The sequence below is a fragment of the Octopus bimaculoides genome, chromosome 25 (genome assembly GCF_046866305.1).
Source record: "Octopus bimaculoides isolate indiv1 chromosome 25, ASM4686630v1, whole genome shotgun sequence".
Classification (NCBI taxonomy): domain Eukaryota; kingdom Metazoa; phylum Mollusca; class Cephalopoda; order Octopoda; family Octopodidae; genus Octopus; species Octopus bimaculoides.
In genome coordinates this window covers 11,708,613-11,735,895 of record NC_142952.1, presented here as the reverse complement: position 1 = coordinate 11,735,895, position 27,283 = coordinate 11,708,613, and the positions used below count along the sequence as shown (strand labels likewise).

At 37.0% G+C, this 27,283-nt stretch overlaps 1 protein-coding gene across 14 annotated transcripts in view; it reads left to right on the top strand.

Moving 5' to 3' along the window:
• Positions 1-27,283, top strand: part of LOC106879977 (proto-oncogene tyrosine-protein kinase ROS) — a 337,180-nt gene that overhangs the window by 194,779 nt on the left and 115,118 nt on the right. For all 14 annotated transcript variants that reach the window (XR_016238343.1, XR_016238342.1, XR_016238344.1 and 11 more), the window contains exons 3-10: positions 10,051-10,128; positions 14,518-14,547; positions 15,037-15,066; positions 16,670-16,730; positions 20,319-20,554; positions 21,731-21,815; positions 22,204-22,494; positions 23,584-23,712. Coding sequence is in view for 11 of the 14 variants with exons in the window: in XM_089341842.1 (XP_089197968.1) it covers positions 10,051-10,128; positions 14,518-14,547; positions 15,037-15,066; positions 16,670-16,730; positions 20,319-20,554; positions 21,731-21,815; positions 22,204-22,494; positions 23,584-23,712 (940 nt within the window). In the remaining 3 variants the exon portion in view is untranslated. The remainder of the gene's footprint in view (positions 1-10,050; positions 10,129-14,517; positions 14,548-15,036; positions 15,067-16,669; positions 16,731-20,318; positions 20,555-21,730; positions 21,816-22,203; positions 22,495-23,583; positions 23,713-27,283) is intronic.

Genomic DNA, 27,283 nt, shown 5'->3' with positions numbered 1-27,283 from the left:
TCAAATTCCACCGAGATCAACTTTACCTTTCATCCTTTCAGGGTCGATAAAATAAGTACCAGTTGAGTACTGGGGTCGATGAAATCGTCTATCCCCTCTCCCCCAAATTCCAGGCCTTGTGCCTATAGTAGAAAGGATTATTATTATTATTATTATTATTATTATTATTATTATTATTATCATTATTATTATTATTATCATTATTATTATTGAGTGAGAGAGCAGTGCACGCTATCACAGTGACACTGGGATAAAATATATGAAACCTATCATTACAAGCATGACCTTCCTGTTTTATTTGTCTTCAAGCATAAAGTATTCAGGATTATGTTATCTAATATTGGTTTCAAATTTTGGCACAAGGCCAGCAATTTCAGGAAGGAGTTAAGTCGATTAAATCAACCCCGGTGCCCAACTGATGCTTACTTTATTGACCCCAAAATGATGGAAAGGCAAAGTTGATCTTGGCAGAATTTGAACTCAGAACATAAATTTATGTTATCTAATCTGTCCTTCCATTGTTCTAAGATGGCAGAATGTGATTTAAGGAAGATCTAGCAGTTATTTCTAGCAAGTTAAATGACCACCTAGAAACTTTCTTGTTGGCTTTCTTTTATAGCTGTCATAGTCATTATTTCGCTCCAGAGCAGCCTTGACTAAATAGACCTATAATCAAAAGCTTCCCACCCATGACCATCACATTTTTTTAATCATACCATTTCTAAGATGACATTATCCAACATGTCCTTTCTTAACAATAGTTGACTGTAATTTGAGAGAGATTTGGCTGCTATTTCTAGAAGATTGTGTGACCATATTGAGGCTTCTTTGTTGCTTAATGTTTACAAGGCTTAGAATGTTTATGTGAAAATGGCGCCATGTGCACACTTGCATATATTGTCAATAAATTATGTATGTATACATGTGTATGTATATATATATATGTGGGTACATGTACATTGTTGAACTGAAAATTCCTCTTTTAAAGTAGTTTTGGTATTCTGTGAGTGAGATGAGAGAGAAGTTGAAAGTTGAGAGTCAAGGTGTCTTACATCAGTTTTTTTTAATATTTTTTTTTTATTCCTGTGACACTAGTCTGGCTGCTCTGAGTGAAGAAATGATTTCTTCACAAAGAATCAGGTTTCATTCACCCTGGGAAAGTTGTCTGAGGTGAAGGAATGTCTTTTATAAGAGACTTGAAGACAGCAAGAAAATAGCAAAGGCACCAAATCATTCGGGCAATCCTGTTATAAGAGCCTTCAGCTATGCTATGAATGGTAGCCTTAAAATGTTATGTATTTAAGTCCAGCTGCTCCATTCTACGGTTGAGAGCAGATCAAAATTCTTGCTGTCCAAATAGGAAATTTATATGGAATTGGTTCAAAGAGAGGAACAGGCGTGGCTTTGTGGTAAGAAGCTTGCTTCCCAACTGCATGGTTCCGGGTTCATTCCCACTATGTGGCACTTTGGGCATGTATCTTCTCCTATAGCCTTGGGCTGACCAAAGCCGTGCGAGTGGATTTGGTAGATGGAAACTGAAACAAGCATGTTGTGTGTGTGTGTGTGTATCGGTGCTTACTTCCCTATAACTTAGCAGTTCAGCAAAAACAGACCGATACAATAAGAACTAGACTTAAAAACAAAAATAAGTACTGGGTCAATTCATTTCATTAAAAATTCTTCAACACAATGAATGCCCTAGCATGGCCACATTCTAATGACTGAAACCAGTAAAAGATAAAAGAACAATGAGAAGCAAATCTATGCCACTGGTTTACTAAATAATATAGTTTACTGGAAGACATTTGCTAAAATGGTCAAGAGGCTTTCTAATAAATTTGGAGTTTTATAGAGAATTGAGAGTAAAAACAGGTTAGAGACAGAAGAACCAAAACAAAGACCAAATTAATTTTAGTGGAGGATTCTCACAGTTTCCAGTTGATTTATTCCAAGTGATCAGACTTAAGTCGTGTGTTAGTCTGCATCTTTTATTGTTTATCGTTTGTCTGTTTCAGTCATTAGACTGCGGCCATGCTGGGGCACCACCTTGAAGAATTTTTAGTCGAATGAATCAGCCCCAGTATCTTTTTTTTTTTTAAAGCCTGTTACTTATTCTAAAGGTCTCTTCTGCCGAACTACTAAGTTATGAGGATGTAAACACACCAACACCAGTTGTCAAGCGGTGGTTGGGTACAAACACAGACACAATGACACACACACACACACACACACACATATATACATATATACGACAGGCTTCTTTCAGTTTCCATCTACCAAACCCACTCAAAATGCTTTGATCAGCCCAAGGCTATAGTAGAAGATGCAGTGAGAGTGAACCTGGAACCATGTGGTTAGGAAGCAAATGTCTTACCACACAGCCAAGCCTGGAAGAAATTATTTCCTTGACTCAAAGAAACAATTCCAATGAGGGAACATTTTACCAATTTAATAAACCATTCTATTTCATAATATTCATGATTTTAGATATGTTCTCAACCAGGGTCCATATGACCCTTAGGGTCTACACAAAGTTTTGTTGTTAAAATTTATCTGCAATAAATTGATGATACTTCAACAAATCACAAAATATCTAAACATCTTTTTTTATACAATTCCAAATATTTAACCCTTTAGCATTTAAACCAGCCTTATCTGGTCCAAATGTTCTATATGTTTTATGGTGAAAATGACCAGATATGGCCTCTCACACCCACCCTACAGTTTCAATCGAAAAATATACAATCACATCGTTGAAATCTCAAATCTACAAGATAATGCATGATTAATTCAAAACAACGTGAATGAAATGCCTAGCAGCAGATATAAAAAGGGGAACTTGACACGACGATCAGTCAGACGCTGACACTCGTTGATGCTGCATCGAAGAGGCCAGGGAATAGAAGAAAGAAGACATGCACCCAACACCAGAGCTGAAGACACCTCCGAAAGGAGGGGCCCCGCCACGTCAAAACAGTAGAGGAGTAGGGGCCGAAACCGGACGTGGTTCCTCCTGATGATGTCTTCAGCTAACTGGATCCTATAAAGGAGCTGTTGTGGTAGCAGACCACGAAACATGGTTGAAATTCCTCAGATAGAATGATTTGAATGTTAAAGGTTTATTATAACAATATAATTGAATTTTTTAAAACCCCGAATAGTTATGGGTGTTCAATACAATAAAATAGGAATCAAAGGGGTCTATAGGTAAGAAATGTTTGAGAACCCTCAATTTAGTTGATAAAGGGGTGACTTTGATGACCTTTATATGTCACCCTCTCAGCTTAAACTTCTGTTAGATGAGCAAAATGCTAAGGGTTTGTCTGAAAGGTGAGACAATAGAGATGAGAAAAAAAAGGTGGAGAGGTAGACAGGGGCATCAGGCATCAGGTGGGTTTTGGAAAGATGTATGCAGCTCGTAGGGGGCAGTATCTGCTGGGAGATAGCACAAAGCATGCGTGAGTCATTCATTGTAGAGTGTTGAGGAGCTACGAACCTTTTACCAATCAGCCGAATGACTTTATAGTTTGGATGCAAGTGGTGGTGGTGGTGGGGTGATAGAGTCTAGAGTAGGTGTATAGTTACGGTACCATCCCAGATAAAATAGAATATGTGAATAACAGCACTTACCATTCCAGATAAAGTAAGGCGGTATGTCACAATTATCAGAAGACATAACTATTTTTTCAGTATTTCTGCAAAAGCTATCAGGATTATTATTTTTTTTTTTTTTTTTTTTTTTTTCAAAAACTTGAGTTAATTTATTGGAATGCTCTATAGAGAATTACTTTATAAATAACTTCCAGATTCAGTCCCACTGATGGCACCTTGAGCAAGTATCTTCTACTGTAGCCTCAAGTTGATCAAAGCCTTGTGAGTGTTTTTGGGAAACAGTGACTGAAAGAAGCCTATCGTGTGAGTGTGTGTGTGTGTTTTATAACGACAAGCAATTTATTGCTGCTTATGACATATAACTGGTCAGAATATTGCCATTTATTAATTTAAAACACACACACACACACACGCACGCACACACACACACACACACACACACACACACACACACACACACACACACACACACATGTAAGCTGATACAAAAAAGGGTTCCCTGAAGGTCCATTGGGGTTAAGTATTTATGTGCATTTGGAATTCCTATTGCAGGGTTCCAGAGAATCATAATGGTGAAACCTGTGCAGGAACTCATATTTAAACTTGTGTTTATCCTTATTTTCCTAAAAAGATATATCCTCATCATCATTTAATGTTTGTTTTCCATGCTGCCATGGGTTGAACAGTTTGACAGGAGCTGACAAGGCCAGGGGCCCACACCAGGCTCCATTGTCTGTTTTGGCATGACTTCTACAGCTGGATGCCCTTCCTAACACCAACCATTTTACAGAGTGTACTGGGTACTTTTTATGTGGCACCATCACTAGTGTTTCTAATGTGGCACCAACACCAGTGTTTTTAATGGGGCATGGACACCAGTGCTTTTTACATGGCACCAGCGCTGGTGCTTTTTATGTATATCATCATCATCATCATCATCATCATCTTTTAATGTCCTATTTTTCATACAGCAAGGGTTGGGCAGTTTGACCAAGAACCAACAGCTGGAGAACCTCATTATACTCCGATGTCTACTTTAGCAGACATTGTTAGTTGTCTTTATGGCTGGATGCCCTTCCTAATGCCAAGCACTTTACAAAGTACACCAAATACCATTTTTTTTCCATGGCACCAACACTAGTTTCAAATCCAAAATTTCTTTCAGAAAATATTCTCAGCCTTCCATAATATTTTCTGAAGGAGATTTTAGATTTTATAATGATCGTGGCTCTACTGTCCCAGAAATTTAATATATTTTTCTGAATCATTTATAATCTCGTGTCTGTATTCCATTGTATCAGAATGCCCTTTGTCTTCCCAACACAGGATTACTACACGCGTCTGTCTGTCTGTCTCTCTCTCTCTCTCCCCCTCTCTCTATATATGTATATATATATACATACACATATCCCCTATGCACACATATTTAGTTACACACACATACACATACCAAACATTATATACACAAACACACATACATATATATATATATATATATATATATATATATATATATATATATATATATATATATATAAAGATATATATGTACTTTATATAAGAGAAGGAAAGTGAGAAAGAACTACTTTTCTACCAAGTTATTTGTTACAGAAAGAAAGAACCAAGTCAGTTTTGCTCCCAGAATTTCTTCCCAAGGAATATTAATGTTACAAAGTTTTGTTTTTCAAGACAAAAAGAGAAAACACTGTTAGAACTCGCCCAGCAGCGATGGCAGCAGTAGCAGCAGCAGCAGCACTGCCAACAGCAGTAGCAGCAGCAGGGAGGGAGGGGGAGTGGGGATAGAGAGAGAGAGGTGGGGAGAATATGTGTGTATGTATATAGTAGAAGTTTTCTTAGCTCCCAGCAGATGAGTACAGAACAGGGATTGAATTTCTTTTGTTCTTCAGTATTTATTGTGATGGTGTTTGTATATGTATGTATATGTGATTGTGTGTGTCTGTGTGTGTGAGCATGTGTGTGAATGTGTGTGTGTGTGTATATATACATATATGTATGTATGTATATATATATATATATATATATATATATATATATATATATATATGCACAGGTATATGTATGTGTTTGTGTATATATATGACAATGTAAATGATGCCTTGAAGATTTTCGTTTCTGTGCATCTTGTTATAACATTGACCCCTGAAGCTATTGATATTTCCCCCCCCCCCCTCCCTCGATTCTTCATTGCCCCCCCCCCCCCCATTCCTTCAGGTCCTTCGTAAACTTTACAAAGACCACATGGAGCGCCAATGAAAAGAAGATGAAGTAAAAACGGTTTTTAACTCAAAATAATACACTCTCTTTCTGTTTGTTTTTAGACCATTCTCCTTAGGTTCCTGTTTCCAGTTCCTGCTATGGAACCATCTGCAGCCATCTGTTTCCTTCTTTTAACCATTTTCTGCCTTATTCTTTCTTCAAATTTTCTTTCAGCTGAGGTCTTAGCTTTGTTGTTGTTTTTTTTTTTTTTTTTTTTCAATTCAAATAGTTTTTGTATTTTTTTTTTCACTTGTTTCAAAGCAATGTGCCCATGCTGGGGCAATGCGTTGAAGGGTTTAGTTGAACAAATCAGTCACAGTCTGCTACTTATTCTATCAGTGGCATTTACCAAACTGCTAAGTTTAGGGGTACGTAAACAAACCACCAATGGTTGTCAGGTGCTGGTGGGTGACAAACACAAAGAGAAACTCTCATACACACACACACACACATACACACACACATACACACACCTGTTTATCTATCTATCCATATGTGTGTGTGTGTGTGTGTGTGTGTGTGTGTGTGTGTGTGTGTGTGTGTGTGTGTGAGTGTGTGTGTGTGTGTGTATGTATGTGCATATATATACATATATATACATAGTTGAAATTTATGGAAAAACGGAAGCTGAAGACAGGTGTATGAACAACAAGTAGGTGTATTAATTTGATGCTCAAGAAAATGAAAAAGTCATTTACATTTCGAGCCTACGCTCTTCAACAGAAAGGACTAAGAGATGTGTGTATGTGTGTGTGTATACAATATATACGATAAACTTCCACAGTTTCTTTGTACCAAATTCACTCATAAGGCATTGGTCAATCAGGAGCTCTAGTAGAAGACCCTTGCCTCAGATGGTGTGTGTAGAGGGACTGAACTTGAAGACATATGGTTGCGAAACAAACCTCTGAATCACTTATTTTTTTATTGGTTTCAGTCCACCTTTAGTTGAACACATCGACCCCAGGACTTATCCTTTGTAAGCCTAGTACTTATTTTAGCAGTTTGTTTTGTTGAACTGCTAAGTTACAGGGATATAAACACACCAGCATCGGTTGTCAAGTAATGTTGGGGGGGACAAACACACACATACAAACATACACACACACATACATATATATATATATATACATATATACGACGGGCTTCTTTCAGTTTCCGTCTACCAAATCCACTCACAAGGCTTTGGTCGGCCCGAGGCTATAGTAGAAGACACTTGCCCAAGGTGCCACGCAGTGGGACTGAACCCGGGACCATGTGGTTGGTAAGCTAGCTACTTACCACACAGCCACTCCTATATATATATATATATATATATATATATATATATATATATATATATATATATATATATATGATGGGCTTCTTTCAGTTTCCATCTACCAAGTCCACTCTAAACACTAAATTAAACACTAAAGGAGTATTTAAAAAAAAAAAATTAAAATAAAATCAAATAAAAACATACTTAGTTGAAAAAACAATTTTCAGAGAAGAAAAATATGGACCCTATAAATTATATTTTCTGACATTCAGATGAATTTCATTTTTATTCTGAGTTTGAATCCCTTAAGGACAACATCAAGAATTTATGGTCCAACTGTTGTACACTTGTTTAAATTGTTATGAAAACAAAAAAAAGACAAAAAAAAACAGCCCGTTTATTCTTGGACGTTACTGTTATTCCTGCAGAGAGATAGCTGCTACTAACAGTGTAGTTTATTTATTTACTCAAGAAGCTGTACTTGAAAGGAGATAAAAGAAGCTCGGATGATTTTTTAATGATGTAAATATTTCTGGAAGAGTAAATAACAATAATAAATTGTCTTATGCATAGTGAACAACAAGAATCAAAGCAATAACGTGCACTTTTCTTCTTAGTACAATCTGGCAGATTCAAACACAAATATCTTAATTGCTGCTGTGTTTCATCACAGGAGAACAGCTTCGCTCTTTTGACAAATGTATGTTCATAGCTCATATGCGTGTGTGTATGCATGTATTTATATATGTGTGTGTACACACACACACACACAAACACACAAGCGCATAAATGCAAAACAAGGTGGAAAAAATAGTACTCGAATACTAAAGGCAGAGTAATATGCTTTTTATTAAAGTTGTGATCACAACTGTCTGAGAAGGAGTAGCGGGAAACTCTGAGTAACAGTTTGTGTAGATTTTTGGGGCCTCAATAAAAAGTACGTATATATATATATATATATATATATATATATATATATATATATATATACTTGTTTGTATGCGTACATGTATGTATGTATATATATATATGTATGTGTGCATATATATATATATATCATCATCATCATCATCATCGTTGTCGTTTAACGTCCACTTTCCATGCCGGCATGGGTTGGATGGTTTGACTGAGGACTGGAGAGCCAGAAGGCTGCACCAGGCTCCAATCTCATCTGGCAAAGTTTCTACAGCTGGATGCCCTTCCTAACGCCAACCACTCCGAGAGTGTAGTGGGTGCTTTTATATGCCACTGGCATGAGGGCCAGTCAGGCGGTTCTGGCAACGACCACACTCAAAAGTGTTTTTTACGTGCTACCTGCATGGAAGCCAGTCCAGCAGCACTGGCAACGACTACGCTCAAATATTGTTTTTCACATGCCACTGGCACATGTGACAGTAAGTATATATATATATATATATATATATATATATATTGAGAGAAAGAAACAGACTATTGCATATAACAAAGTCAAGAATTGTAAAATAATATCCTTTTTGTATTTGAGAACATGCAAAAAACACTGAAATGCCCCTGTGTTGTTATCACAAGACACCTATCTATGCATACATCCGGCCCTGCCATCTCCTTCATACTCATAGGCCTATGTAGACGTGTGAGTAAACCCTTGGGTAGATGGCTGATCCCCTTGATGTTTTAAAAGCATTCAATAGTCTGTGCATTCCAGCTGTGTGAATAAAGAATAAGGGAAACAAAAGAAATATGGTGCCTGTTTCTTTGAAATGTGTGAGAAGTCAAATGAGGTTGGTAGATAAAATTAAGATATAAAAGATGGTTGGAGAAGAGCGCTGTAGCATCACCTGTAGGATTTAAACACTATATCTGCTGTAAATTATATCACTGTCAACAACTACACTAAAGTGGCATGACAACATTTGACCATCTAAATTGGTAGGCTTAAATTAATTAGCTAAATTACATACAAGTGACCAATCAGAGGAGATCTCAGTGTGCACAGTCTTCGACATATATTGATGTATATTGGTGGTTCTCAAATAATTTTTGCCTATGGAACCCTTTGATTTCTGTTTTACTCTCCTGGATCCTCATGACCATTTGATGCTTTAAAAAAATCCTATTATGATTTTATAATTAAATATTATTAGGAATTGCAAAAAAAAAAACAAAAAAATTATTAAAATTGTAAAAATATAACAAATTTATTGTTCATAAATTTTATAGGTGCAGAAGTGGCTGTGTGATAAGTAGCTTGCTTACCAACCACATAGTTCCGGGTTCAGTCCCACTGTGTGGCACCTTGGGCAAGTGTCTTCTACTATAGCCTCAGGCTGACCAAAACCTTGTGAGTGGATTTGGTAGACGGAAGCTGAAAGAAGCCTGTCGTATATATGTGTATATATATATATATATATATATATATACATATATATATATGTGTTTGTGTGTCTGTGTTTGTCCCCCCCAACATCGTTTGACAACCGATGCTGGTGTGTTTACATCCCCATAACTTAGCAGTTCAGCAAAAGAGACCGATAGAATAAGTACTAGGCTTACAAAAAATAAGTCCTGGGGTTGATTTGCTCACCTAAAGGCGGTGCTCCAGCATGGCTGCAGTCAAATGGCTGAAACAAGTAAAAGAGTAACAAAATCTTATAGCTAGACAAAATAATCTGTGGAACATTGGTTAATGCTAACAATATTTGAAACCATAATTATTCCAGTCAATTATTTTTCTTTTAGATATTTGTTTTGCTTGTTTTTTTTATTCATTTGTCTTTGTTTTTTAAATTTTCTCCTCCTCCTCCTCTGTCTCCTCCATTTTAATATAAATGTAAACTGTCTTTTTTTTTCTTCTTTTGTCCCACCTTCACTACTCCATGACTGCCTCACCAATAATGATGTTGTTATTGTTGTCGTTTCAGTGTAGCGATGGTTGCCAGCTGTATCGAGCGGCACTGCATTCATCATGTCATCAACTCTGCTACAACCCACAACACAAGGTAAGCATTGAACTGAACATTACTCTCGTTAACTTCACAGACCAAATTGGAAAACACGTAACTTTGTGTGTGTGTGTGTGTGTGTGTGTGTGTGTTTTGCTGAATACCCTGATTCACTTATGGCGAGGCCTAAATGTAGGGTGTCCAGTTGGTACTCCAGTCCAGAGTCCATTTCTAATTGCCGGACCCCTACCTAAAATCAAAGAAAAATACATTCCCTTTTAATTTTAAGAGGCTGTCCATTGGTTCAAAAGAGCAGACTTGTTCCACCTTCCTGCCTAGGACTTGTGTGTGTATGTTGTTCAGATACAGTCAATCTGGTAGACTATATTATTCAATATGTCTATTTTAAAAACTCATTAAGCAGGGATTTGAGGACGATTTGCTTGCTATTTCTAGTAGGTTAAGCAACTGCATAACAGCTTCCTCACTGGTTTGAGATGTGTGGATGTTGTCTGCTGCTGCTGCTGCTGTTGCAAATGATCCTCATTAATTAGCTGCTCTATCATAATTAATTAGTTGCTCACCTCACATCATAATTAATTACTCGCTGCTCACCTAATGGTCTTTGTTGTTGCTGTCAGAAATGGTTGGGTTTGAACCAATCAACAGACTCTGAATGAAGAAAAATAAGGAGATAAAAAAAGAAAAAAAGGTAACCAGTTGCAAGTTTAGTGCAAACTGTACATACACACACATATATATATATGTAAATACATGCATAGACACACACACACATGCATGCACTCACACACACACACACACACACATACACATATACATACATGCATGCATACATACATACACACACACACACACACACACACACATATATATAAGCCAATGCTATCGTAATACAACAGTATTACAAAAGCCTTAGAGTGCTTTAGTAAATTGGCAAAGGTAGACCAAGGGAAGATGAAAGAGTTTAAATCAGATTAGCAGGAACAGAATTCAGGAACTTAGCCTCTTTATGTGCGTGTGTGTCTGTCTATCTGTCTGTCTATCTCTATATCTATCTATCTATATATATATATCTATCTATCTATCTATCTATCTATCTATCTATATATATATATATATATATATATATGTATTCTTTTATTCTTCTGTTTTGGATAAATGAACTACAGACAATGCATTATACTCTTTTACTTGTTTCAGTCATTTGACTGCAGCCATGCTGGAGCACCACCTTTATAGTCGAGCAAATCGACCCCAGAGCTTATTCTCTGTAAGCCTAGTACTTATTCTATCAGTCTCATTTGCCAAACCACTAAGTTACGGGGACGTAAACGCACCAGCATCGCTTGACAAGGGATGCTGGGGGTACAAACACACACACACACACACACACACACACACACACACACACACACACACACACACACACACACACATACATATACGACGGGCTTCTTCCAGTTTCCGTCTCGCAAGGCTTTGGTCGGCCCGAAGCTATAGTACAAGACACTTGCCCAAGGTGCCACGCAATGGGACTGAACCTCGAACCATGTGGTTGGTAAGCAAACTACATACCACACAGCCACTCCTGCACCTGTATGTATGTATGTATGTATCATCATCATCGTTTAACGTCCGCTTTCCATGCTAGCATGGGTTGGACGATTTGACTGAGGACTGGTGAAACCGGATGGCAACACCAGGCTCCAGTCATATATGTCATTGTATGTAATCGGCAGTATTAGTGGTTTGGGGATACTATTTCTGGTATGAAATGAAGTATAGGGACTACCTAATTACATTGACAGGAGACTAAGAAGTTGACAGGTGGTGGTGGTGGTGGGACAGGTTTCATGAAGAAGAGCTATACAAATATGTAAGATGGAAATGAATTGAAGTTATGCTTTTATGCACACGTAGACATGCAGCATGTGTGTGTGTGTGTGTGTGTGTGTACACATGTATGTATGTGTATGTATACTCACACATGCATATGCACAGGTATGAAAGTATGTGTGTGTATATATAACCATGTATATACAAGGGTTAGTCATAACAACTAACGACTATTTGGAGATGCCCTGATTTCTATGGTAACTGGAACCAGCACAACTTTGATCTGTGTGCAAAACGTCTGCTCCAGTAGGGCCGACAGCAGCTGTTCAACAATGGATATCTATTACATACCATCTTGGGAAAAGATTCAAAGAAACAGATGCTAATGGGATTATATTGAATCTCAGAATACATTTAGGTTCATTTTTTTTTTTTTTTTTCCTTTTTGATTCTATGTAGTTTGTTGACTTAGCAATTTATTCTTTGAGTTCAAAACTCTAGAATATAACATACACCTTTGCCATTATTGTTGAAATACTTAACTTCCTATAAGGGGGAATTGGTAGAATTCCAAGAAGGAAGAATTAGGTTGAATTGTTATCAACCCTTTTGCATCGATTACTTTGTTAAATGTAATACTCGTTTACCCACATTGTTTTGAATTTATCTTGCATTAACTTGTAGCCTTGAAATTTCAATGATCTGATCATTGATTTTTAGAATCACATTGCAGGGTATGTGTAAGAGGCCAGATCTGGTTTGTTTGAACATAAAACAAGTAGAAAATTTTCGCCAGATATGGCCAGTTGAAATGTCAAAGGGTTAAAGCATCGGAAAGAACTACTTTGTGGTATTCCTTCAGGCTTTTTACATTCTAAATTCAACTCTTACCAAATTAAAGTTTTCACCCTCATCTCTCCACTAGGCTTACAAAGAATAAGTCCTGGGTCAATTTGTTTGACTAAAGGCAGTGCTCCAGCATGGTTGCTGTCAAATGACTGAAACAAGTTAAAGAATAAAAGAATATATATATAAATATATATGCATATATATATATATATATATATATATATATATATACATACACACACATATGTATGTATATATGTATGTATATATATATATATATATATATATATATATATATATATATATATATATATATATATATATATATATATATAACTTTATATAGCAATAAAATATGAAGTGCTTTCATAGTCTGTTATTCTTCATTTTAAAAATAGGTTTTATAGGTTCACTTTATTTTTTTTACATTTTATGGAAAAAAAAAAAAAAAAAGCTGTAATTTGAATATTTTTTGATTGAGGAAATGTATTTCTCACCCTTAAGCTGTCTTGATTCTTCATCAGTCCCTCATTAACTTTAATAGAGAGCTTGTAGTTAAGGTAAAAAAAAAATAAGAAAAAAAAAAACAGATAAAAGAGGCTAAAACGGTTAGAGAGGGAGAAGCAGAAAGGGGAAAAAATCAAGCAATTAGTTTCTGGAACTGAACAACCATTTATCTCTCATTAAAGAATTTCTTCTGTAGAATTTAATACTCATTGAATCAAGGAAATTAGTAAAGATTCTATCTGTCTGTCTGTTTGTCTTTTAACCCTCTTTCTCTCTCTCGTCCTACCCTCTTTCTCTCTCTCGTCCTACCCAGTCCATCTATAAATGGTGCTTCCTGTTGGTTTTTATGGGTTCGGCTGCCATGCATACCATGTGTGATTAAAATGCTTGTGGGGGTGTTTTACACACACACACATTTGAACAATTACACACACACACGCACACACACACACACACACATATGTATGCGTTCATATACTTGCAACACATACTATATCCACATTTAAGGCAATAAGGGGAACCTCTAAGAGGCCATTTATTCGGCAATATATAGCAGCTAAATCACCCTTAAATCAATCATGCCACCTTAGCGAATGAAACGGTTAAGGCAGTCAGTGATAACACGAAAAGGACATGGTGGCCATGGCAAGGATGCCCTTGATCATAGCTCTTTACTGTCAGTTGGCCTGGGGCTAAACAACAACATTACACATAAACACACCTTACATGTGCACAACATACATACACACACATACATACACACATGCGCATACATCTCATATACATACAGCACTCCTACAATACATGCAGCACTCATGCACACACTCCAGACACACGCTTCACTTGATCAGGCAGTCTTAGGATCAAAGACATTCCAGCCGTGCCCATCCATCCATCTATCCATCCTGTGCTGACTTAACACAATGGCATGATTTGAAGAAAATTCTGTTATTTCTAACAGGTTGAGCAGCCAGGTAGAGGAACCTACTTTTGCACCTAATACGGGGTGGGTAGCTGGAGGGAGGGTGTGGGTAGCTGGGCGTGGGGTGTGAATAGCTAAGGGTGGGGTAGGTAGGTGGGTAGTCGAGGGTCGGAAGGTGGGTTGCTCTGTTGATTAATTCCATTCCGTGAGGGTCACGAAATGGTTTCTTAATATCGTTTGATTCAATTAAAAGTAAATATTTTTTAATGTTTCAATTAAAAATAAATATGTTTGTTTCTTTTTCTTTCCAGGATGAGGCATGGCCTGAATTAACAGTTAAGGTAAGTCAATAAATTAGGGGACACACACACATGGGGGACACACACACACACACACGCGGGGGGACACACACACACATGGGGGGACACACACACACACACGGGAGGACACACACACACGGGGACACACACACACACACGGGGACACACACACATCTGTTGAATGATCATTTCAGTGCATTTCACATAAGAACAATTACATGGAATTAGGAAACTCATCCTGTCATAGAAACCATGCCAAATCTGAGACGTTGGAGTTCAAAACATTGAACATCAGAGAAGCATAAATTCCAGATCATCATCTGGTGTGAGTAGCTATGGGTGGGGTAGGTAGGTGGGTAGTCGAGGGTGGGAAGGTGGGTTGGTCTGTTGATTAATTCCGTTCCATGAGGGTCACAAAATGGTTTCTTAATATTGTTTGATTCGGTTTTTATTTTTTATTTTTTAATGATTCAATTAAAAATAAATATTTTTGTTTCTTTTTCTTTCCAGGAAGAGGCATGGCCTAGATTAACAGTTAAGGTAAGTCAATAAATTAGGGGACACACACACACACACACATCTGTTGAATGATCATTTCAGTGCATCTCACATAAGAATAATTACATCCTGTCATAGAAACCATGCTAAATCTGAGACGTTGGAGTGCAACACATTAAACATCAGAGAAACATAAATTCCAGATCATCATTGCTTTAACATCCCCTTTTCCATGCTGGTATTAGCTGAACATAAGTCTTTTGAGGCAGATTTTCTATGGCCAGATGGATGCCTTTCCTGTCACCAATCCTCATGTTTCCAAGCAAGATGATATTTTCCCATGGTTAGACATGTTTCCACAGAAGATTGGGAACAAAGGACACTGCTTGCATGATTGGGACATTCATTTACAACTGTCACATGATATCATGGCAAGGGAACCATAACACTCATACACACACACACACGACCAGCTTCTTTCAGTTTCCATGAACCAAATTTGCTCACAAAGCTTTGATCAGCCCAAGGCTATAGTAGAAGACATTTGCCCAAGGAACCATGCAATGAGGCTGAACCCAAAACTATTTGGTTGGGAAGCAAATTTCTTACCACACAGCCATGCTTATGTAAATAAGTATTAATTTGAAATTTTGGAACAAGGCCAGCAATTTCAGTTGATTACATCAACCCAATACTCAACTGGTACTTATTTTATCAATACCAAAAGGACAATAAGTGAAGTCGACCTCAGCAGAATTTCAACTCAGAGCACGAAGACAGATAAAATACTGCTAAGTATTTTGTCCCTGGGGCGCTAACAATTCTGCCAGTTTGCCATCCTGTATGTAAATGACAAATATTGTTTCCAAATTTTGGCACAAGGCCAGCAAGTTTGGAAGAGCAGGGTAAGTTAATCACATTGACCACCAGTGCTCAATGGGGGTCGATTTATTATATCGATCCTGAAAGGTTGAAAGATAAAGCCAGTCTTGACAGAATTTGAACTCTGAAAGACAGACAAAATGCCTCTAAGCATTTTCTGCTTGGTGTGCTAAAGATTTTGCCAGTTCACTAACCGATGTGTAAATAACAAATATTAAATGTAGGCAACTGAAACTTGGAACTTTGGCAAAACAATGATGATAGGTTAACTTATGAGGTTTGGTTTCTGCCACTTAAAAAGCACTCAGTCCACACTGTAGCATGGTTTGGATTTGGAAGGACATCCAGCTGTAAAAACCATGCTTCACCTGTAAAAACTGACCTCGCTTATGCAAATGCCACATAAAATGCACTGTCCGCTCTGCAGAGTGGTTGGCATTATAGGAAGGGCATCCAGCTATAAAAACCATGCCAAAACAGACACAGAAGCATGGCGCAGGCTCCTGCCTGGCCAGCTCCTGTCAAACCGTCCAACCCATACCAGCACGGAAGTGAGACGTTAAATGATGATGATGGTGATATGTTCCCTGATGGTTTCATTGCTTCAACAATTCTTCAGTCTACAATGGAACTCACCGCTAATAATGTGTATTTGTAAAAAATCTTTGTCAATGAAAACTTAAGTCTCAGTTTTAAAGATCTCTTTATTCTCGACAATTTCTATTCTATTTCTTTATTTTGTTGTGAATTCCTTTATTTCCAGGAGAAAAGTTGCGAAACAGGCTGTACAACAGCCCTGAACTTGTATGAAAAAAGAAAAACAGGTGAGGGACTGACCAATTCCAACCCTTACACATGTTGTTGTTGTTGTTGTTGTAGATTTGTGTGGTTGGTCATTGAATATATAGTGAAAATTTGTCATTTACTTATTTCAGTCATTGGACTGCACCATGCTGGAGCACTGCTTTGAAGGGTTTTAGTCAGACAAATCGACTCCCCACCACACCCAACACTTACATTTTTAAAACCTGATACTTATTCTATCGGTCTCTTTTGTTGAACTGCTAAGTTATGCGAGGTGTAAAGAAACCAAGACTTGTTGCCAAGTGTTGAAGCACACATGCACACATATACTTACATACACACTTGCACACACATACACATCCAGAGACACATGCACATATATACACATACATACACACACACACACACACAGGCAGTAGAAGAGAAAATAAAATATTTGAAGTTAGGGTGTTATAAAATATTAGAAAGTTGACATATAACAAAAATTAGTTCCCTGCATATGTACAGTAGAGTATCTCTGCTAATTAGTCTAATTATCATGAGGCTGACCATGGTCCATATTTAAGTTTGGATGAATCAACAAGATGATTCAGAAACTCCACCCCGATGGCTAAGTGCTGGATTCCTTGAAATTTGCATCATCAACTCCATGAGTGATAGCAAATATTTACGTACATCAACCAGTACAAAACCAGGGCAGAAAAGACCGCATATATTTACACCATCTGATTAAAAGCAAGTACACAATGCGTGTAAATTGGCATTAAACCAATGTCATGGGGTTAGTCAAGTACCGCCGAGGAAGAATAGGGCCTGGTTTTTATTTCTAATTTTGGATAAGAATATGATGGAAACATTGCAATTGAATGTTTTATATTCTTCATGTACAAAGCCATTATGATTCCTACCACAATGGTACTGTCCTGTCAACCATTGCCACAGCAGTTCACCATTTGAGACACAATGCTAATCTTATTGTCTGCTGTAGAGATTATGTATTCAACAACCTTTTCTTGCAATTAGCTTTCAGCTCTCATTACATGCAATTTTTAAGAAAACCAATAAGCAATTATGAGAATAATAATAAGCAGCAATTAGATTTTATGAGGGTTTGTATATTTTTATTATTTTTACAGGACATAGATTCCCGCCAAAACCAGATAAACAAAGAAATGACTAATTATTTTAATTATTGTATAATTGTTATCTGCTCCACTTTATTGTTTATTTGGCTCCATTAATTATTGATAATGCTTCTAGTGCATCTGGCACAGCACTCCACTCATTACAACCAATTATCTCCTAGCATTTCTTCATTAACAGCTTCAGTCTTCTGTTGTGTCATATAAATTATGTTAATTCTCCTGTTTGTTCCTTGACCTGCCCTTGAACGATAACGCTCTGCTATGCCACACACACACACAGACATACACATGCGCGCATGCATGTGCATGTACATTCTGCACTAGAAACTGAAACTCCTCCTCTTCCTCTTCTCTCTCTTTCTTTGTGTGCTCGTGTGTGGTCTTTGAATGTGTCTGTGCAAAGTACTCAATACACATGTGTTGAAGGTGCATGGAGTCTGTTGTAAGTATTTGTGGATAAACCCTATTATTTCCTCACAACTAAAAGTTTTGTGCAATATGTGTACTCATCAGTAAAATTGCATGAAACCTTTTCATATGACGGAATAATTCAGTTTACCAACACAGAAATACACACACACACACACACACACACACATACAAGTGTATGCATGTAAGTACAGGTGCAACTGCATAACTGACGAGGCTAGTTCCTAATCATATGGTTCTGAGTTCAGCTCCACTGTGTGACAGCTTCGCTAAGTGTCTGAGCTGACCAAAACTTTGTGAGTGAATATGACGATGATTAGATAGGGACAGATTAACCAAGTTGCTTGGTGACCCTGCTGGTGCTGGTGCCATGTAAAAAGCCTCCAATCCACACTGAAGTGGTTGACATTTGGAAGGAAATCCAGCTGTAAAAATCATGCCAAAACAAGCACAGAAGCCTAATGTAGTCTTCTGCCTGGCTGGCTCCTGTCAAAGCATCCAACTCATACCAGCCTGAAAAGCAGATCATCGTCATCATCATTAATGGGGCTAATGATGGAGCCTCAAGCCCTCGGTGCTTTTTGGCTGGGATTGGTGTACTACACAAAGCATGAAATATCAGTCTTCAGCTTTCATAGAGTAGAGGACCCCACTGACAATTCTCTAACTGGGTCCCTCACTTCCTAGCATTGACCCTGAATGCACTTAAGGATTAGCTGAAGAAATTTTATGCTGTGACATAGATTAGAAATACTGGAGGTAGAACAGGAATAAATAAGGGTTTGTATGAAATAAATAAGGGTTTGTTGGGGAAGGGGTTTAGTTAATTATATCAAGGTCAGTACTTGACTGGTTCTTTATTTTGTTAACCCAAAAGAATTAAAAGGAAAAGTCAATCTTGGCTGGATCTAAATATAAAGGGTTATAATGAAACACTGTCAGGTATTTTGTATTTTAGTTCAAGTTGCTGGGTATACCACAGACAGCTGCACTGTTAATATAATCCTCAGATAGGATATGGGGTGGGGGAGGGCAGAGAATCTTTGAATATGAAATGGTGGGGGAGGGGTAACTATTAGACCATTCCACCATTCTCATATAGACAGAAAGGGCTGTTAGAAATAATAATAATATTAATAATAATAATAATAATAATAGTCATGACGAAGAGCGCAATTCGATTGTAAGATATTTTATTAGTTGAACGATATTTTTCTCAACAGTACGTCTGTCTTTGTCAAGTTCAAAATAAGAAGTGATAAAAATTCAAAACTTTGAATTTTTATCATTACTTATTTTGAACTTGACAAAGACAGACGTACTGTTGAGAAAAATATCGTTCAACTAATAAAATATCTTTCAATCGAATTGTGCACTTCGTCTTAACTGTTTACCTTTGTGAAGAGTTACGTCAATCCTTTTTAAAATATAATAATGATAAATGCCCTGATGCAATACTAGGCAGTGACTCTCATGGCTTCTGATCTTAACTGATTGGAAATGTTTTCCTGTACATTGTTTTGTCTTGGTATAAAAGATGGGCTACAGCAAATATTCTGCTCAATACCACAGATTTGCTTGTCAGTTGTTTGACCTTAACCAGTCAAGCGTGTCCCTTGATAGCTGACGATATGTGCATCTCTGATCACAAGTAGGGGAGCATCTTAGCCATGTGTTGAGAGGAATTTTTTGGGGTTTGAATAATTCATCTCTGGAAACATGGGTGTTTTGTTCAACATCCTTAAACAACCCTTATTCAGGGACCTTTTGAGTGGGATGGGCTACTCGACCTGAAGAAAATTCTAACTGGGCTCCATCTGCAAGGTCATGTACTGTTTATCTTATACGAGAACACCATGTTGCGCACATAGTTGTGATGCATGTGATTGCTGCTCCCTTATCAGACGGGTAGTCAGGATGGGTATATTGGGCTTTATATAATTGTTCCCCAGTGTCCCTTTGGTGGCATGTGCTGCTTTCTTATTCAATAATAATAATAATAATAATATGTTACTGATATTTTGTTTGTGTCAGATGAACTAGAAAATGCAACATTACCAGCACCGGAAATCAACCGATACAATGTCACGCATTCGTCGGTGCATTTACTGTGGAGGACCAACCAACTTGTTTCCAACATAACTTATATGATTCAGATGAAGATGCCAGAGATATCAGAAAATTGGCAGTTATGGAATTCCACTGAACTCCACCAGACGCCAGTCATACATTTCATAGTAAATGATCTTCATCCTTACACTACATACCAGGTAAGAAGGCTTCACTCATTTATATGATACACCATCCCAGTTTTTTGCAACCACCTGAGTAACTTGAGACTTATGAAAGGAAAGCCTTATATTCCTCAAAATGTATGAAACAAGAGTTAACTAAAAATCTGAAAATATTTTTGGACAGGCAAAGGGTCAATAATTTGGAAGAAAGATGTCTACAGACTTTTAGTTTGTTACTTACATTATTTACATTTGACGGATATTTGCCCTCATCTTGTTTGTTGTTAACACAACGTTTCGGTTGATATACCCTCCAGCTTTCATCAGGTGTCTTGGGGAAATTTCAAACCTGGGTTCTCATTCCTAAGGTATTTTTCGATGTTATTATTATTATTATTGTTGTTGTTGTTGTTGTTATTATTAGTATTCAGGTCACTGCCTGGAATTGAACTTGGAATCTTAGGGTTAGTAGCCCGCGCTCTTAACCACTACACCATATAGCGTATAATAACAACAACAACAATAATAATAATAATAATAACAACATCGAAAAATACCTTAGGAATGAGAACCAGGTTCAAAACTTCCCCCAGACACCTGATGAATGCTGGAGGGTATATCAGCCGAAACATTGTGTTAACAACAAACAAGATGAGGACAAATATCCGTCAAATGTAAATAATGTACATAATTCCTCATCTCTTAAATATAGAACTGTAGACTTTTAGTTGTGTTAATTATGTCCTGATACCTTAATCAATATATCTGGCACTTTACCATTTAAGGATCAATAAAAGCCTTCATTTAACTAATGTCTGGTTCTAATAATAATCTCTTTATTTTCCTGTCATTGTTAATTAGCACATACACATGCTAACACATCCACACACATTAACACAATAAACACACACACACACACTAACATATATATATATACACAAACACAATACACACACGCACTAACATACAACACCCACATGCATACAAGTCTACCCAATACAACACCCCCCTCACACATACATACACTCAACCTCATTTTCTTTTCATATGATCACCATTCAAAGTGAGCAATTTTGCTTATTTTCCTACTTTTATGTCTTTGTATTGTTATCACCATTCCATACTGTTTTTTGTATTGCTGTAAATGTCTATTAACCATTCCATACAATTTTAATTTTTTTTCTTTATTTTTCTTTATTTTTTTTTTTTCAGTTCAAAGTCATAGCATTCATTAAAATTCCTGATCAGTTCCTTGTTTCAAATGAAAGTGTTTCTGTCATTACTTTACCTCATGGCAGTAAGTTTACCATTTTTTTTAGTCTCAATGTCTCGACCCAGTTTTCTGTACAGTTTCTGTACAGCAACATTTTTTCTGGCTTTACTTTCTGATTTCAAATTCCACTGAGCTTAACTTTTCATTTTGTCCTTTTGGAGTCAGTAAAATAAGTACTGGTTTGAACAATGAGTCAATGTAATCAACTAGTCCTCTCCCCTCAAAATTTCATGCCTTGTACTTATAGTAAAAAAAGATTATTATTATGTTAGAAATCCCCTTTTTAGGTGGCTGGGTGGACAGACATAAACATTATTGCAGTCAATAGAATTGTCTGTTGTGATCTTGTAATGTTAATGTTTTAAATTTTTTGTGGATGAATTTGTGTAAATGAATATCGATTTGGTTTCAGAACCATCATCGGCACCAAAGATATCGAGTGTGGCCACACCATCCCCTACTGTGATTACCATCATCTGGAACCCACCTCTCTATCCAAATGGACGAATAACTGGTTACAAGTTGATGCTTAGTTATGTGAATGAACGAACCATCACACGAGAAGTGTCTGAACACACACACTCTTGGTCATTCAGCCAGTTGCAACATTCGAAGAATTACACCATTAAGGTCTTAGCCTGGAATGCAGTTGGAGGAGGGCCAGCTGATACACATATCATTACGACACCAGACCTAATGTTGGGTAAGGATAACATTACATTCATTGTCCATTTTATGTTATTGTTTGGCTGCAGATCAATCTTCTCTAAGCAGAACTATGATGAAAGGTACTCCAGCAGGAAACACTAAATATTTAATGAGCAGGAAATACTAAATATTTGATGTGTCCTTTCCTTATTTAAACATTTTGTTACCATATTTCTGTTTGAAATGCTTGTCCTTTCATTTCTGTTAATTTTGAAAATAATGAAGAATTTACTACAATAACCTTGTCATCATTAAGTTGGTATAAGACAGCAAGCTGTCAGAATTGTTAGCACACCAGACAAAATGCTTAGTGGCGTTTCATCCATCTTTATGTTCTGAGTTCAAATTCCACTGAGGTCAATATTGCCTCTCATCTTTTTGGGGCTAATAAAATAAGTACCAGTCAAGTACTGAAGTTGATTTATCTACTTTCCCTTCCCCTCAAAAAACTGCTGGCCCTATGCTGACACTTGTCTTGCAGGTTATCCGGTTACCTCACTTGCACTGGTACTTGTGCCACAAAGAAAAAGCATTCAGCACACTCTGCTAAGTGATTGGCATTAGGAAAGGCACCCAGCTGTAGAAACCTTACCAATGCAGACAATGGAGACCAATACAGCCCTCTGATTCTATCAAACTGTTCCATTTATGCTAGCAAGGAATCATCATCACCATCATCGTCGTTTAACGTCCGCTTTCCATGCTAGCATGGGTTGGACGATTTGACTGAGGACTGGTGAACCAGATGGCTACACCAGGCTCCAATCTGATTTGGTAGAGTTTCTACAGCTGGATGCCCTTCCTAACGCCAACCACTCAGAGAGTGTAGTAGGTGCTTTTACGTGCCACCGGCACGAAGGCCAGTCAGGCAGTACTGGCAATGGCCATGCTCAAATGGTGTATTTTACGTGCCACCTGCACAGGAGCCAATTCGGCGGCACTGGCAACGATCTCGCTCGAATGTCTTATTGATGTTAAATGATAATGTTGTCATCGTCATCGTTGTCGTTGTTATTTTCCTATTAAGCCAAATATTCCAGCAGATATATGCAATTTTCTCTGATCAAATTAATTTCTTTTACAGAAGCAGAAACTGAGAAACCATATTTGGTGTTGGCAGCAAACAATATGATTTTGAAACAGAATTTGTTGGATGTTTTTGGTGACCCTGTAACATTACACCAGGCGAATAACCGAAGCATCACAGTTTTTGGTAATATTTCTTACTTAACAACATGTTCTCTGATGTTTGGAATTAAAAGATTTTTATTTTGTCTTTGTCTCAAACTAGCGTCTAGATATTTAACGACATAATAATTAAGAGAAGCATGTTTCATTTATCTTGCTTTCTTTGTGGAAATGGTTTTTGGAAATGAAGATTTGACATTGAAGAATTCATCTCTCTTTTACAATTTGATGTGACAATATCTTAGAGCTTCTTGCAAACCAATTCCTCATGTTTAATAAAATAGAAATATTTTCATATCAGCTTTATTTTACGGCCTTTGAATATATTGTCCAAACCAACTAATCATTCTAGTTTTTCTATATTTCATCAAATGGAAACTAAATGGTAAATATAAAGAAATATTTCTCAAAATTAATGATGCCTACAAACAAATAGAAAAAAAAAAGCAGATATCAAGGCTAACTCAACATCTCTGTCCAAACTTTTAAATCTTTCTACAATTTTTCCTAGCTTGGCTATTCTGATTTCCTTCATCACACAATAAGGGGATGCAATTTTTCTTAAATTTCTAGCCTGCTTCACAATTATGTGACCTTGTGTTCCGTCCCACTGTGCAGTGCCTGAGTCTTCTACTTGGTCCCTGACCAGCCAGAGCCTTTTGAGTGAATTTAATAGACAGAAACTGAAAGAAGCCTCACACACACACACACACACACACATTGTTAGTAAATCATAAATCCGAAAGAGGGGCACAATTTTAGTATTAGAACTAGAGTAATTAAAGATAATTAAGGCTGATCTGTGGAGTTACCCTAGGTTTCACGTCCATAAACTGCTTAGCTCTATGATGTCTCTTCAGACCCTAATGGCCAGTTATAGGCCACCAGCCATTAGGATCTGAAGAGGGGGCCTTCTTAAAGCTAAGTGCTTTATGAATGTGAAAGCCTGGATAACCACATAGACCAGCCATAACTTTCTTTATCTAACACTTATCTATATCTCTATCTATCTATATATATATATGTGTGTATGTGATGATGATCATCATCATCGTTTAACGTCCGCTTTCCATGCTAGCATGGGTTGGACGATTTGACTGAGGACTGGCAAGCCAGAAGGCTGTACCAGGCTCCAGTCTGATCTGGCAGAGTTTCTACAGCTGGATGCCCTTCCTAACGCCAACCACTCCAAGAGTGTAGTAGGTGCTTTTACATGCCACCAGCACGAGCGCCAGCCTGGCGGTACTGGCAACGGCCACGCTCAAAATGGTGTTTTTTACGTACCACCTGCACATGCCACTGGCACAAGTGCCAGTAAGGCGACGCTGGTAACGATCACGCTCAAATGGTGCTTTATATTTCATAGGTAATATAAAATTGACAATATGTTAATAAATCGATGTTTATCTGTTAAACTCTCCATTTTCTTCTTATCATACACAAAAATGTGTGTGTGTGTATATATATATATATACATATATATATATATATATATATATACATACACAACGAGCCGAAATTGCAAAGATAATCTGGAACTCGACTGTGGAAAGAAAACTCCGAATGACCTGTCCTTGTTTTCTTTGTATCGTCTGTCTGAATGTTTTGTTGTCCCTTTCTTGTATCACCTAACTGTCTGGATGTTTTGCGTTCTTGTCCCATTTTGTATCATATATATATATATATATATATATATATATATATATATCGTTAAAGGTATGAAACTAAGTATTAGTATTTTTGGTCAATAACTGATGAAGAATTAGGGTCCTTGTCTCTGTCCTACATGTACGTTTTGTAGTATTTAATGCATTTTTCATTTATGGAATAACTGAATGCCACGCATTCCGACTTTTGTTATCAGTAAGTTTGTATATAGAAAGATAGGTAGGTAGATAGATAGATAGATAGATAGATAGACAAACAGACAGATAGACAGACAGACAGGGATAGATAGACAGAAAGACAGCAGACAGACAGGGAAAGATAGATGGACAGACAGATAGACAGATAGATAGATAGACAGACAGACAGGGAAAGATAATTGGACAGACAGACAGATAGATAGATAGACAGGCAGACAGGGATAGATAGACAGAAAGACAGACAGACAGGGAAAGTTAGATGGACAGACAGACAAACAGACAGATAGATAGATAGATGTGTGAGTGTGCCTCCTTGTGTTTGTTCCTCATTCCCACTGCTTGACAACTGGTTTTGATTTGTTTTTATCCCTGTAACAGCAAAAGTGAACAAATAAAAATCTACCAGGCTCAAAAGAAATGGGTTCAATTTGTTAGACTAAATCCTTAAAGGCTGTGCTCCAGCATGACCACAATCCAGTAACTGAAACAAGTAAAAGATTAAATTATAGGTTTTTGGGAGTTTTTTTTTTTTCTGTAACTGTCCATGTGAAACATACCTGTAAATATGTCAGTTTAATCTGTGTTACAAAGCCAAAACAACTAAGAACCAGTAATTTAGAGAAAATTATATTCTAATAATTGCTTGAAACTCTATTAAAGTTTTATCCTTTCATAATCCACTAACAAAATGTGTCCCCCTAAAAAACAGGCTTAGTTAAAACTCACCAAGTGTGTCGACAGCATATGTTTTAGTGCTCAAAATTAGGCCTTGCCATCTGTCAGTTGGTTACTTCATTTAATTCATAGAGCTGACACCCTTCAAATTGACATTACTTCAAGCACATCACTTAGAACTGGTTTAATTTCTTTTCCAATTTCAACTTCTTTTCGGACCATTCTCTAAGCCAAAAGACATACTTTTCTTCAAACCAGCCAAATCTATTTTTGAATAGAAAATGAAAATATTTACAAGACAAATATTTTGATTGAAAACTAATAATTTTGTTATTCTGTATTAATTTTTCCCTCACAGATTTCTCTGTGAATGGTTTGTTCTCTCTGCCACTTTGATTTGGCTGAAGAGCAGTGGGGTTTGTTGTCTTTTAGGGCTCGTTATTTATTTGTGGCAATGAATGTGACACAGAATCAATAACCCACTTGGGGTTAGTCTTCCTCCTCATTTTATTTAACCCTTTCGATATCAACCCACATGAAACCGCCTCTGGTTCTGTAGTGCAAATGTCTTGTTTTCAAAAATTCTGAATTAAAATCTTCCACCAAACCTTAGACACAATTTATGCTCCTAACACTAGCTTAATGGTAACTAAGTTACTTTACTAAATTCTTTGTTATAATTAAAATTAATTGAAAGAAGCACAGAGCATCTCAACAGAAATATAGTAACAAAAGAGTTAAAACTCAGACAAGTCAAGTGCTGTACATGAAGAATCGTAGGAATATATATTCTGATGATACTTCTTGCACTTGAAGAGAGACGAATCTCAATATTTTAACCTTCTCATAACAGTTTCTTATAAGTACAGTGGTTTTACCCCTTAGTGTTCAAATTACTCCATCAAATGTGATACTTATTTATTCACATTATTTTTGAATTTATCCTGCATTATCTTGTAGCCTTGAGATTTCAGTGATGTGATAGTTTGTTTAAAATGACATTCTACATTAGGTATGAGAGGCCAGATCTAACCAGTTTGAACATAAAGCAAGTAG